At 46.4% G+C, this 12,150-nt stretch overlaps 3 protein-coding genes across 3 annotated transcripts in view; 1 reads left to right on the top strand and 2 right to left on the bottom strand.

Annotated features, from left to right (window-relative positions):
* The window catches only part of LOC139050095 (putative ferric-chelate reductase 1 homolog), an 89,263-nt gene that overhangs the window by 46,967 nt on the left and 30,146 nt on the right, over positions 1-12,150 (bottom strand). The window lies entirely within an intron of this gene.
* Positions 797-3,079, top strand: LOC139049750 (myb/SANT-like DNA-binding domain-containing protein 3). The gene is made up of 3 exons (XM_070525548.1): positions 797-1,101; positions 2,256-2,453; positions 2,778-3,079. The coding sequence occupies exons 1-3, from the start codon at positions 798-800 to the stop codon at positions 3,077-3,079; spliced, it is 804 nt and encodes a 267-aa protein (XP_070381649.1). The 5' UTR covers position 797.
* Positions 1,188-6,021, bottom strand: LOC135898289 (putative nuclease HARBI1). The gene is made up of 3 exons (XM_070525547.1): positions 5,367-6,021; positions 4,587-4,801; positions 1,188-4,169 (listed from the first exon to the last, which is right to left on the bottom strand). Exons 1-3 carry the CDS (start codon positions 5,955-5,957, stop codon positions 3,848-3,850), a joined length of 1,128 nt encoding a protein of 375 aa, XP_070381648.1. The 5' UTR covers positions 5,958-6,021; the 3' UTR covers positions 1,188-3,847.

Genomic DNA, 12,150 nt, shown 5'->3' with positions numbered 1-12,150 from the left:
ACCCGTACTTTGGGAGTCTGGGTACATATAGGATCATACGAATAAGTGCAGGCTGAACACAGGCGAGGCAGTGCTTGGATGAAGCAATAAATTCGGATATTTGAGGAAAGGATCGCTGCGAAGGCTCTCCCCCGGTGGATTGAGCGATCGGCGCGCACCGATGCGCCGCAAGTGGTTAATTCGAATGCGCTAAACGCAGATCTCCTTGTAGCTACAAATCGGCGAAAAACAAACCGAAATTTAGGCGCTTTTTTTTTTTTCACTATGAATGCGAACGCTGTTGAATTTCGCCTGATGGTTCCGAACTTTTGCGTTTTCAACTTCGAACGGAACGGAGAACCTCAGCACAAATGTATACTGAGATTTTCCTTTCCGAACAAGCGCGGAAAAACATTTCTACCATTGGCTGCACAAAACTACATCCAGAGACTAACCCCCGTATTCAGAAATGCGCCTTAACTTGAAGCTGCGCCTTGACTTGAACAAGTCCTGCTCAAGACTACACCCGACTTGAACACGCTGAAGGGAGCGATCACGTTTCATAAACGTTCTCGCTGCCTTCCTTCGTCAAGTCAAGCCCAAGTTACGCCGCGGTGTGTCTGGGAGCGAGGTTACCAGATTGAATGACAGTAATAATATCTCATATATCTGTAGAACCGACGATTTCCTGAAAGGTTAAGCTAGGTGCCCGTTTGCAGACAGGCATTGGCAGAAAAAGAAATAAATAAAAGAAAACCGCACGAAAACAGCCATAACCATCCAAGCCGATCCACTGCCGCTCGACGGTCACTTTCAAAATGGCGTCGGAGGAGACGACAGCACCGTGTGGCTCGAGAAAACCGGCACCGCGCTTCACATCCGAGGAGAAGTCGCTTCTTTTGAGCTTAGTCAACAATCACAAAAAAGTTCTGGAATGCAAAAAGACGGACGTGGCATCGCTGAGCGCGAAAACTGCGGCGTGGAAGAAGCTCGCTGTGGAGTATAACGCACAGCATGGTGTCACGCCTCGCGACCCCAAGCAGCTGAAGAAATGTTGGGGAAACATGAAGCAGAAATGGAAAGAGGAGAATTCTGAAGAAAAAAGAAAAATTCACAAGACGGGTAAGTGATCTTTTATTGATGATGGAACGTAGAAGACTAGCACCATTGTGTAGGTCATTGGAATTGTGTTGTCAAACTGCGTGTGTGGTGTCGACGGTATATTGGCTTCGGTGATTGCATGCTTGCCGAGACTCGCGTCATTGACTGCGAAAACAACGACACACCGCTACGTATAAGTGACACGAACAGTGCATCGTACTGTATGTTCGTGTTATTTATGTCTCCGCGTTTCGACGTTGTCACGAAAATTAACATTGCCACTTTTTCGCGCGTTTGTACTGCACTGCTTACACGTGTGCTTCGTGTAGAGTTGAGATTTGCAGCTGGCCGAAATGGTGCACGGTACAAAAGCTTTTTCCTCAAAGTGATGAACGTGATGCGCAAGTACTCGCATGGTGCATATGCTGGAACACATGATGGGAGTCACATGGGGCGTAGGGTAACACACGAGCAGACATAGCTTAGGTTTGCTAAACGCAGACATTAGGCTAGAAGTAGTAGAATGAGCATATTATGCTCATTCTACTGATTGTACTGCTCTCAAATGTAACCTTTTTTTAATGGTACCCCGACACAATTGTATGCTGGCAAAAACAGCTTAGCAGTAGCTTGACACGCTCAGGGTACTTTATTTCAGTATGATGAGATACACATAAGCTCCAGTTCACGAAATTTGGCACTGAATCACATTTTGTAACTCCTGAAATGCCCTATTACTATAACAGCCTGCCTACTTGTTTGTAGGTGCATAGAAGTTTGCTGCACCCTTTTCCGGTGAGACTCAGAACAGCCTCAATGAGCATTGTGTATTGCATCCACAATACAGCAGTGACATTTTATGCAATACCACATGGTCTTCTAAACATACGCTGAAAGTCAGTGCGGGTAACAAAGATACATGTACTAGGAAAATATTAACACATTTATACAAATATTAGAGAACATGAAATGTGGCACAATGTAATAATGTAATATACCTTGCATGCAATACTGGAAAGGATGTGAGTAAAAAAGTGGGTCACAGCAGTTTCAGCAACCTGCTTGAAATCAAATATGTTGAACATTTTTATTCAATGTGTATTGTGTACGGGCCCACTCAAAGCACTTCATAAATGTACTTCATAGAATGTTACAACTGTTGCGCATTTCTTTAGGAGGGGGACCTGCTGTAGCAGGCATGACACCACTGTCGGCGTTGGTTGGGGCTGTGGCAGGCCACATGGCCACCAGAATACCGAATGAAGAAGACTCGGATGGCGCAGCCTACCTCCCCCCAGTAGACAGTGAGCCTGTTGTTCGGCTTCTGCAACCCATGATGACAGGAGAAGTGGAAGCAACTTATGACTATTATGGTATAGTACTATTTCATGAAACACATTGCAAAGTTTTTGTGGCATGAAACTTGAAGGCAATCTGCTGTGAGCAATGTGGGAGGAACCACTTCCCAGTTTATCGTGTTTTCTGAGGCTTTGATGCTGTATACGTGTCTGTGCAATTGGTACCTTCAGCTTGTTGGTTGTACAGTGCAGAGAAGCTACATATGTCTTTAGAAGGCATTTAGGCTTTTTTAAAACCCTCAGCTGAATATGTCGAAAGCAATTTGTTGTGGCATTTACATTCAGTGATGCAAAGTGTGCTGCATAATGAGTATAATTTTGAACTAATGATCATTTCAGAGGAGCACAGGAGCCCTGGTCATCTGCAAAATGACCAAACAATGGTTAATGACTTGAACGCCACAAGTTCACCCATTGTGGATGACAGTGCAGCTGCGCCAGAGTTTGACTCAAACAAGGAGAATGAGCCAGAACTAGCCAGAGAAGCTACAAGCCAGAGGCCACCCAGAAGCAGGATGGCACTCCTGGAGAAAACTTTGGCTTCTGAAAATGAAGTCAGGATTGCTTTGCTCAGGGAGGAGCACAAGTTGAGAATGCATCTCATGCAAGAAGAGCATGCAGACAACATGAAAAAAAAATGAAGAGCATAAGCTGAAAATAGAAATATTGAATCTTCAAAAGCAAGTTGAGCTTGCAAAATTGAATGCTCTAAATAAAAGCTGCATGACACCCTGAGGCTGCGTGTCTAATCAGTAACTGAGTTTTTAACACACATGGTCTTTTTACATTTCGTCTGTCTGTAGTGCCATACAGACGCCACATGACACAAAGAAGAACCCTGAACCCATTACCTCAGTGTTTCTGAATAATAGGGGTGTGTGAAGAGTGAATTTTCAGACTGAATCGAACGGAAATCGTGCAGAATCAAATAGGGGTGTGTGAATATTCGAAACCTTTTGAATATTTCAAAACATCAACTGCGCCCAATGAAACAAAATTGGAGCAAAAGCACGGTAAGTTTTTACCCCTCGGGCATAGTATAGACATAAAACATGAGAACTCGCGTAGTGGAACAGGCTACGTCGCTTCGGTAGCCATACATAACAGGCTATACAGTGACCATTCGCACACTCTAAAGAGTTCTGCACATACAAAGAAACTAATGGTCTGCTCCTGATGCTCTGTTTGTGCTTTTAATAAACACTTCCTAATGTGCTATGTAATGACAGAACCTTTCTGACTATACTAGGATGTGAGCATTGTTTTATATTAATGCTGCTAATGCCTCTTCATTATTCCAAAACTAGTCGATTTGATTCTGCATGATTTCCATTCGATTCAGTCTCAAAATTCACTGTTCACACACCCCTATTATTCAGAAACACTGAGGTGGATTTCAAACAACAATTTTAGGAGAAACTTCTCTGTATAAGAAGCTGCCGCGCACGCATGCCAGGTAGATTGTCCCCCACACCATTAACACTTGGCAGGTGCTCTTGGCAAGTATTTCTTCCTGTACGTCTGCATCGGCTGGTGGGAACATGGAGACCGAGTGGCTCGGGTTCTCTTCGTAGGAGGGCCACGTTGTGCAGGGCAGCGCAAGCCGTTATTATGCGAGCTGCATTACGAGGCTTGTGCTGCAGCTTCATGTCCAAACATGGAAAGCGCCTTTTCCACACTCCAAAGGCCCTTTCTATGGAGTTGCGGGTCTTGATATGTGCCTTGTTGTACCTGATAGAATGACAATACAATGCAATTAGTTTTTGAATACACACTGTATATTATATTGTTCCAAAGCTTTTATTCTGTGTAGTTAGCACAGATCTACATTGAATGGTTACAAATACATTCCGTTTCCTGCAAACGATGTAGCACCTTCCTAGATTTGCATTCGTGCTGCCCAGTCATATTTCATTACCGACAATTATATTGAACAGTACTGTAACAATCTCGCACTATATAGGCGACACCATCTGTGTGCTGTTGGTGCAGCAACAAACAACAGAGGTACATGTTGCTTATGCATTACAGCTACTCGCTTTAATACACCTCAGGTGTATTGCATAGCTTTACAAAAACAAAGTATGTTATTATGGAAAGAGGTGTTACCTATCATGTACACCCCTGAAAGGATTAGGCATTACTTGCCTGCCTTCTGGTGAGTTTACTGGACCTGGCTCAGCAAGGGGGGTCATCAAGAAAGGAGAGCAGGCATAGCCCATGTCCCCAAGCAGCAGACCAGGCACACGGTGCTGTTCGTACAGAACTCGTACTCTAGAATTGTCGAATATGCGACTGTCATGGGCAGACCCCGGCCAGCTCGCTACAACGTTGAAGAATTGCAGCATTGGTCCGGCAACCGCCTGCAAAAAAAATAAAAAATAAAACGAGAGTATGAGTACAGGAACGGCATGTTGCGTTGCAACAACTGTAAGTACATTTTACTTCCCAGCAAAACGGAAGATAAAAATCTGAAAACAACTGAAGGCTATCTCGCAGAAATTTTCAACTTACTAAACATTTCATGCGGCCCACAATTTGCCGCCCTGTTTTTGCCACGGCACATGTAAATACGGAATTTGTTGCACAGCTTGTAGTGGTCACGATGGACAGAAGTGTGATAGCCCATTTCTTACGTTGTGAAATAAAACTATGTGCGCGCGCACATCATATCAGTTGCTTCGTGATCAGCAAGCGAAGCTCGTCCTTGCCGCAGCGCTACAGTTGAGACCACACATCCAACTAAATAAACGATTAAAAAAAGCGGCACTCGTACCGTCTCCGTCAAATATAGTGTGTGAATGAATATGACGCGCGTAACAGAAAATAGCATGCGAGAATTGTAATATGGCTTTTACCACTGCTTCTACGTTTCTGCAAAACTAATCGCTTACGTACGATCCCTACACATGATGAGAAAGGGCTTACCTGAACGTTAATAGAAAACACTCCTTTGCGGTTGCGGTAGACTTCTGCGTCATCGCCTCCGGGACTCTTTATGCGCACATGTGTGCCGTCGATGCAGCCCGTCACCCCGGGGAAGTGGGCGATCTCGTAGAAATCTCGCATCACACCTGACAGCTGTGAGGCATCCGGGAAGCGGACGACTGCTCGGAACAGGTGCCTTGCAAGAAGGCGCGTCACTCGTTTCACCGTGCGGCACACCGTGGGCTGGGACACACTGACCAAGTCGCCGCTCACAATTTGAAAGGTTCCGGCACCGTAAAATCTCAGTGCCACAAGCAGCTGCTGCATGGGTGTCAGCGGCAATCCTCGGTTGTCGCCGCTCGCTTCAAGTGGCACAAAGGCGAGCAGCTCGCGAACTGTTTGCTTCGTGAAGCGATAGCGCGTGATAAACTCCTCGTCGTCGTACACCTCCATCGGGTTCAATCTGTCGCGCATCCGTGGCCGTGGCACAGTTTGCATGTAAAATGCATCAGCGAAGACGACATCACATGCTCTACACGCAAATTCGTACGCGCTGATTCTTCTAGCAACGTCGCTCCTATAAGCCGCCATGGCTCCTCAAGCCCACTTCAAGGTAGCGCTGGCCCTGTCTTGAAGTTGTCGCGTACTTGATCAAGTGAAGTCCGCCGCGAGGAGGCGCTTCAAGTCAAGGGAGGTTTATGATGCGCGTTGGCGCCGACTTGAGGCGGCCGCAAGTCAAGTTCGAGTCAAGGCGCATTTCTGAATACGGGGGTAAGATTCTCAGACCGTGGCCCCACGCGTCGCAGGTCTACAAAGCGATGCGGCCACTGCCACGTTTCATGAAAGCGAGTGGCCTCAGTGACCGATTACAGGCGTGAAGTTATGGACATCGGCACGTACTCACACCGATGGTGCCTTCTTCCCTCCCTCTCATTTCTTTCCTTAAACCCCTTCCCCTGTGTAGGGTAGCAAACCGGACGTGCGTCTGGTTGACCTCCCTAGCTTTCCTTCCTTCCTTTTCATCCTCCTCCTCTACGCTAGATCCGATATGCATGCAAAGAGGGCGCCACGTTTCAGTCACAATTTCTAAGCAGGGCGCAGCGTTACGCCTTTGAAGCTAATGCCGCGTTCAGACTACGTGCGCTACGTACGGACCGCTCGTACGGATCGTAAGCGTAAACGCAAAAAGCGCCATTAGTTTGTTCACATTAGTGTTGCACTGAGCGGAAAGTACGCAACAATCGCAACCTGCCTGGGCGTAAACGTTGGAGCGCCCCCTACCTTTACGACAGGTATACGACTGTTACGATGCCGCCAATGCACGAATCAGTTTCGGTTTTCCTCTTCCGGTCATGGAGCTTCGACGGTCGATGCATCGCATATATAAATGTAGAGCACGCAGCCATACGCCGGTCGAAGTGTCGCCAATAATGTGTACGAAATGCATTCCGTTTGCGGAGCTGTCATGCACGTCGTTGATGCGAGGAATTGAGTGGTGACGTTTCGTGTAGAAAAGCGTTCAGCAGTATGCAGTGATGCGCGGCTGTCATTACTGTACGTCCCCGTCAGAAACATGGCCGTCGTAGCTGGGAGTCGAACACGTGACGTTCTTGCACAGCATGTGGAATCCGGAAGCCGCAGTTGCGTAAGTGCATGTATACCAGATGCCCCTCCCCCCCCCCCCCCTCTAAAGAAAACATACCGGTGCAGCCTAACCAGTAGGGGTAGCTTACTTATTGCTGATCTCATTATTAAAGTAGGCAAGCGTAAGATAATGAGCAATTATCTACTATAGTTTCACATAATTAGGATTCATAAACTAAGATTTGTTCGATGGCTTTCGCTTTATCAATTACCATTTGCGTACTTATATATTGCGTAACATCTTACGATTGCGGTATTTAAAAAGCCGGTCTCTCCACATGGCATACCCATGCTCAGAAGTAATCCAGAAATTATAACAATTTTCCCGACATCCGTCCACAATCTTGCGAGCAAAAAATAATAATGGCGTTCCAGATACTTCACCGGAAAGCTTTCCTTACGCATAGCAGGGGGGAAAAATACTGTGAGCACTATTGCAACAGCAATACATCCAAGCTGGTGGTATTGTCTGAGGATCGAGTCCTAGGACTATCGGCATGCCTTGAACACTGCGGCCTGAAGTAATTGAAGAAGCGCTGTGGCATCAGTAGCACAATCATTTATTTATTTATTTATTTATTTATTTATTTATTTATTTATTTATTTTACTTATTTATCTACTTATTTATTTATTGATAACGAGGACAAACGGAACAGCTGAGGCGTTTTCTACCGCAACATCTCAGCAGCCAATTTCTTACAGAACGGGTCAGAACGCACAATAAGGGGCCACATATTATCGCAGGCTCCCCAGCATCCGCCGCCGCTAAGAGAGCCACGCCCCCGAAAGAGATACGAAGGGAGCACACGCGCACTACTTTCACTCCACCGTTTCGAAGAATCAAGTCTCCGCTCAAACACCCGACGTGTAACGCGACCCACTGCTTAATTCACGCAGCAACTTGTCTTGTCTTGTGGCCTTGAGAGTGGCGCGTACCCACTATGGGGGATTGGCCAAGAAGCAGGCGGTTTTCCGTATGGTTAGAAGTAGAGACAAACTAGATTTGTATAGTGGAGCGTATCTTCCTGCACACGCATGCAGGACTGCCACCGCTTACGGCCTTCCTTTCTCTTCTTTCCGCATAAATTAGAGCCGGCACACTCGACGGAACGCGTAACAGTGTCGTAACGAAAGTCATCTGTCCTCCGCGAGTAAAGCGGCGACCCGTCGATAAGGTGAAGTGCTCGGGCGCCCCACCCCGCCCGCAGATGATATCGCGACACCGGGACAGAGATACCGGGGCTACATACTCGCGCCCAGACGGTTACTTGCTCAACACTGGCACTTACTCGCTGTTACTCAACAAGCGCGGGAAAAAAAAGATGAAAATTAAAAACGACGAAGCAGAAGTAACGCGCGAAGCTCGGCCGGAGGCAGTCTCTTACGGTAAGCGCTCTGCCGCGCACAACGTTAGTGCTTTTTTTGTTGTTGTTTCTTTGTACGGTTATTCATTCGCGCATGCGTGATGGGGGCAAGTCTCGGAACGCCAACCGCTCAAGTTGCTTCGCTCGAGGAGTGCGGTGGTGGTGGTGGTACCCGTTTGCCATGCATCGTGGAAACCGCGCCCGCTGGCTGTGGGCGCACAGAGTTGAGCAAGCCCATGGGTGTGGTGTGGCATCGAGTCGAGCACGCGGTCGCGAGGTTTATTTAGTATGCCCGCCACTGCCTGTCGCATAATACCTCCCGCGGCGCGAGAGAGTTGCGAAATGTGGAGGCGCGCGCGCACATTTTTTTTTTGCGCCTGAAAGTTTTTGCGCTGGCGCCAACCCCGTTGGCAGTGTATATATACATATTTATGTATGTATATCGCTCGCAGGTGCATGGTTGCAGTCTGACGAAGTGGTTGCGTAGCACAGGCGCAAAAACTGACGAAGGAAATTTCTTTGTTGCTTTTTTTCTAAACGCAGCGTGCCAGCTGATTTGCAGGAGGAAGAAAAATTTTGGTATGAACAGTGAAGGGTGCTGTTAGCAAGCCCCGCATATCGCATCGTTGACGTCTTCAGTTTCCGTTAAACTCTCTCTCTCTCTCTCTCTCTAGTACTGTAGGTAGCTAGTACCAGAACTACGTATCGGGTAACCAGAACTAGTATCACCCGTATTTCGTTTTTGCGTTTGCATCTTTTCTGCCTTGCGATGACTCTAGGGCGGCAAGAGTGGCTTTTTCTTTTTTTTACTTCAGTAGAGTGATTCATTCAAACAGCTCGACCATCCACCTCCATAGTGACCCTTTCAGACGGACATTAAATAAATACCAAAGCATCGATCACATCGTGCTAAGCCAGAAAAGACAAAAGAAATGGGGAAGATCCAACGATCACTTCTTTGTGACGTTGAGAAGTGGAAAGCGTCTTTTCGGAATTTACTGGTAGTTTTAATAGCAAATAGAAATTTCATTGTATTCCAATTAAGGTACCAAAGGCTCGGTGAGCTCGCAGATTTTTTTTTTTTTTCTGAACGAGAACGAGCAACAATATTAAAATATAGATTGAAATTCGCGAAGTCATACCATAACGTATGCATACTGCCATTTAGGCACCGAATTCAAGTTTAAGGCTTAGAAATTTATAGCACTATAGGCAATCCTATTTCGCCCATGTCCAGGAACTTCAGACATTGCCCCTTCGGTAATCTGCTTAACTTCACCGCAACACACCAGGGTTACTCAATGAGAAACACTTTAGAAAAAAAGAATATTTCCCAAGACTTTCAACAAGCTTCAAATAGGAACGTGGAAAGAGCACTTCCTCCCAATAATATAGGCATTTACGACACTTACCCCTAACCTCTCTGCTGCAGTGTTTTGGTTAGTACCAGAACAATGCTATGACGCAGAACATACGAAGTTTTCTTCCCAATAAGCGTCAAACTCATATGTTACTAGATGAAACTACCCTCTCAACGTTGCTAATGAACATTTGTATAGATCTATATATGCTTTCGAAACTGATTGAAACTAGGTCGATTTGAAGTATGATTTTTTAAAGTGCTCCACTTTCATTTACGCTGGCGTGTTGCGGCATAGTTAAACAAATTGCTGAAAGCACAGCCTACGAAATCGAGGGTTGTTAAATAAAGGCAAATCAAGTTTTCAAGAGTTACGCGACCATATTAAATTAAATTAGTGTTAAATGCTCTTTAGTGACTTTTTCGTTACTGCTAGCGATGTGCTCATTTTCGGTGCTTTTATGTTTTAACATTAAATTTCATGACGTCTTAGTCGCAACGTATACCGGGATACAAAAAATTATACCCTAATCACTGGTGCTCTGAATGGATGTATAGCAGTAACAACTGCGCCAACAATTTTTGATAACTCGCATATGAAACTTCAAAGAAGCACCTCAAGGAACACAAATGGAAGTAATTTTTTGCTATTTTTAGTTAAAGGGAGGCTGAAGTGTTTTCCAGAAAAAATGAAAGAGCTATACGTAATGGATTTCAACCTTCCGAATTCGAATATCGCATCGAACTTGAGCGAAAGAAAGCGCAAACAGATTTTATTTCGACGAAAAGTGCAGCAGCAGACTCGGGGCAGCTCGCGCGCCTCGTTTCTGCCTGTGATTGGTCGGGCGCCTCGTGACGTCAACAACGGTGTTCGTCCGGACCGACCGCTGCCGCCACACATGAACCACGGTGCAAGGCGGTCTGGCGCTGTTTTGCTGAGACGGTAACGGTAAATTTCGAGAACTTGCGTTTCTCTGAGGAGTTCGGCGTTGCTCCCCACATGCCCGAGCCGATTACGAGGAGCAGGCCTCTCCAAGAAGCGGAAGATGCTGGTAGCAAGCAGCGCTTTAGACGGGAACGAAAGCGAAGAGTTAGCATCTCCTCGTGTTATAGAAATGTTCTTTGGTGAGTATGCATTTTTTCAAAGCTGCATTTAGCGATCCAGTGAGATCGTCTCCAGGCAAACGACTGTACTGTTATGTTCTTGCATGCCTCCTCGTGGAACGTAAGCGGGGATGCGATGGTCGGCATTTGTGCGCTGCCCCAAAGCTCTCGGCAATCTACACAGACGGTTTACACGCGGGAAAGGTTTTCCGGCTCTTGTAGCACGTGTAGTGACCTTCATCAGCGCGTCATCCGCACGCTACTCGTAACCGGAGCCGCAAAGACGGCGAATTCCGTCGGCTACGTGATACGGCTGCTTTCTCTCTGTGCGCGAGAAAAGGGGGAGCGCAGCGTCCTGGCGTGTATGCCGGCTTTCAAACACATGCAAACTTTACACTTGCACTGCGTTATGGTAGCTGCGTGTAGGCTGTTTCACAACACACGTGCGAGTAGAAAATTGACGGCGGTTTGCGACGAAACCTGCGTCAAGGATGGGAGATAAACGTGCACCTTCCGTTCAGCGTGCTAACACGAAGGAGTTAGCAGTAAATGAAAATGCAGGTGTGGACGAGTTCATGTATTCATAAGTTCTTCCAAGACCGGTTACACCCCTCTCCCTCCCCCCCCCCCCCCCTAATGGCGGGAGGGATTCCTCGTAATAACTTGTACATACGGTGTCAAACTGCTGATGGATAAAAGTAACCCCACGGTGTCGAAAATAAAACTGCGCTTGATAGAAGTCGAACACAAATATTGAAGTCACACGCACTTGTGAGCTTTGGCCGTTGTTTGAAGCATGGTTAAAACAGCCTATACGTCAGGATCCGAAAATTTACAAACCGAAAGAACCTTTTGCGTCTTCACTCCTGTTGTCATTTAAACATTACGTTCCTTAGTCTAAAAAAGGACAAAATTTGCGCCTGTTTAACGAAAACTGCTAGGAGCACTGGAGGCTAGTTTTGACGTTACCTCCAGTCGAAGTTTTTGCCGACTCCCTAATCTGCCGAAAATTGTCAAATCTGACAAAAAGTTCAGTCGTCATTTCAGACGGTGCATTGGTTGTTGCGAGTAGAATTCCGAAGGAAATGTTTAATAATGGGTTAAAGAATGGTCCGTCAAATCGATCGATTTGTGTAGGAGAGGTAACGAAAAAGTTAATCACGAGCGGACGTGAGTCAATGCGTCGTAATCGAGATACACGAGTCTTACCACTCATAAACTTCTTGAAATAGCTCCCTTATATGGCACATGTTGTCACGACAGGGTTGTTCCCTTAACTCCGAGCCCGGCAGCAGACTTTTCGAGGCGTCA

This window comes from Dermacentor albipictus, chromosome 9 (assembly GCF_038994185.2).
Source record: "Dermacentor albipictus isolate Rhodes 1998 colony chromosome 9, USDA_Dalb.pri_finalv2, whole genome shotgun sequence".
Lineage (NCBI taxonomy): Eukaryota > Metazoa > Arthropoda > Arachnida > Ixodida > Ixodidae > Dermacentor > Dermacentor albipictus.
Note: the sequence above shows the minus strand (reverse complement) of the source record. Positions and strands in the feature narration are given on the sequence as shown.

Coding starts and splice junctions, on each gene's coding strand:
- LOC139049750 (XM_070525548.1), top strand. CDS start 798: ATGGCGTCGGAGGAGACGACAGCACCGTGTGGCTCGAGAAAACCGGCA. Junction 1,102..2,255: donor AAGAAAAATTCACAAGACGG/GTAAGTGATCTT, acceptor GCATTTCTTTAG/GAGGGGGACCTGCTGTAGCA. Junction 2,454..2,777: donor AGCAACTTATGACTATTATG/GTATAGTACTAT, acceptor TGATCATTTCAG/AGGAGCACAGGAGCCCTGGT.
- LOC135898289 (XM_070525547.1), bottom strand. CDS start 5,957: ATGGCGGCTTATAGGAGCGACGTTGCTAGAAGAATCAGCGCGTACGAA. Junction 4,802..5,366: donor TGTTTTCTATTAACGTTCAG/GTAAGCCCTTTC, acceptor TTTTTTTTGCAG/GCGGTTGCCGGACCAATGCT. Junction 4,170..4,586: donor GTAAACTCACCAGAAGGCAG/GCAAGTAATGCC, acceptor TCATTCTATCAG/GTACAACAAGGCACATATCA.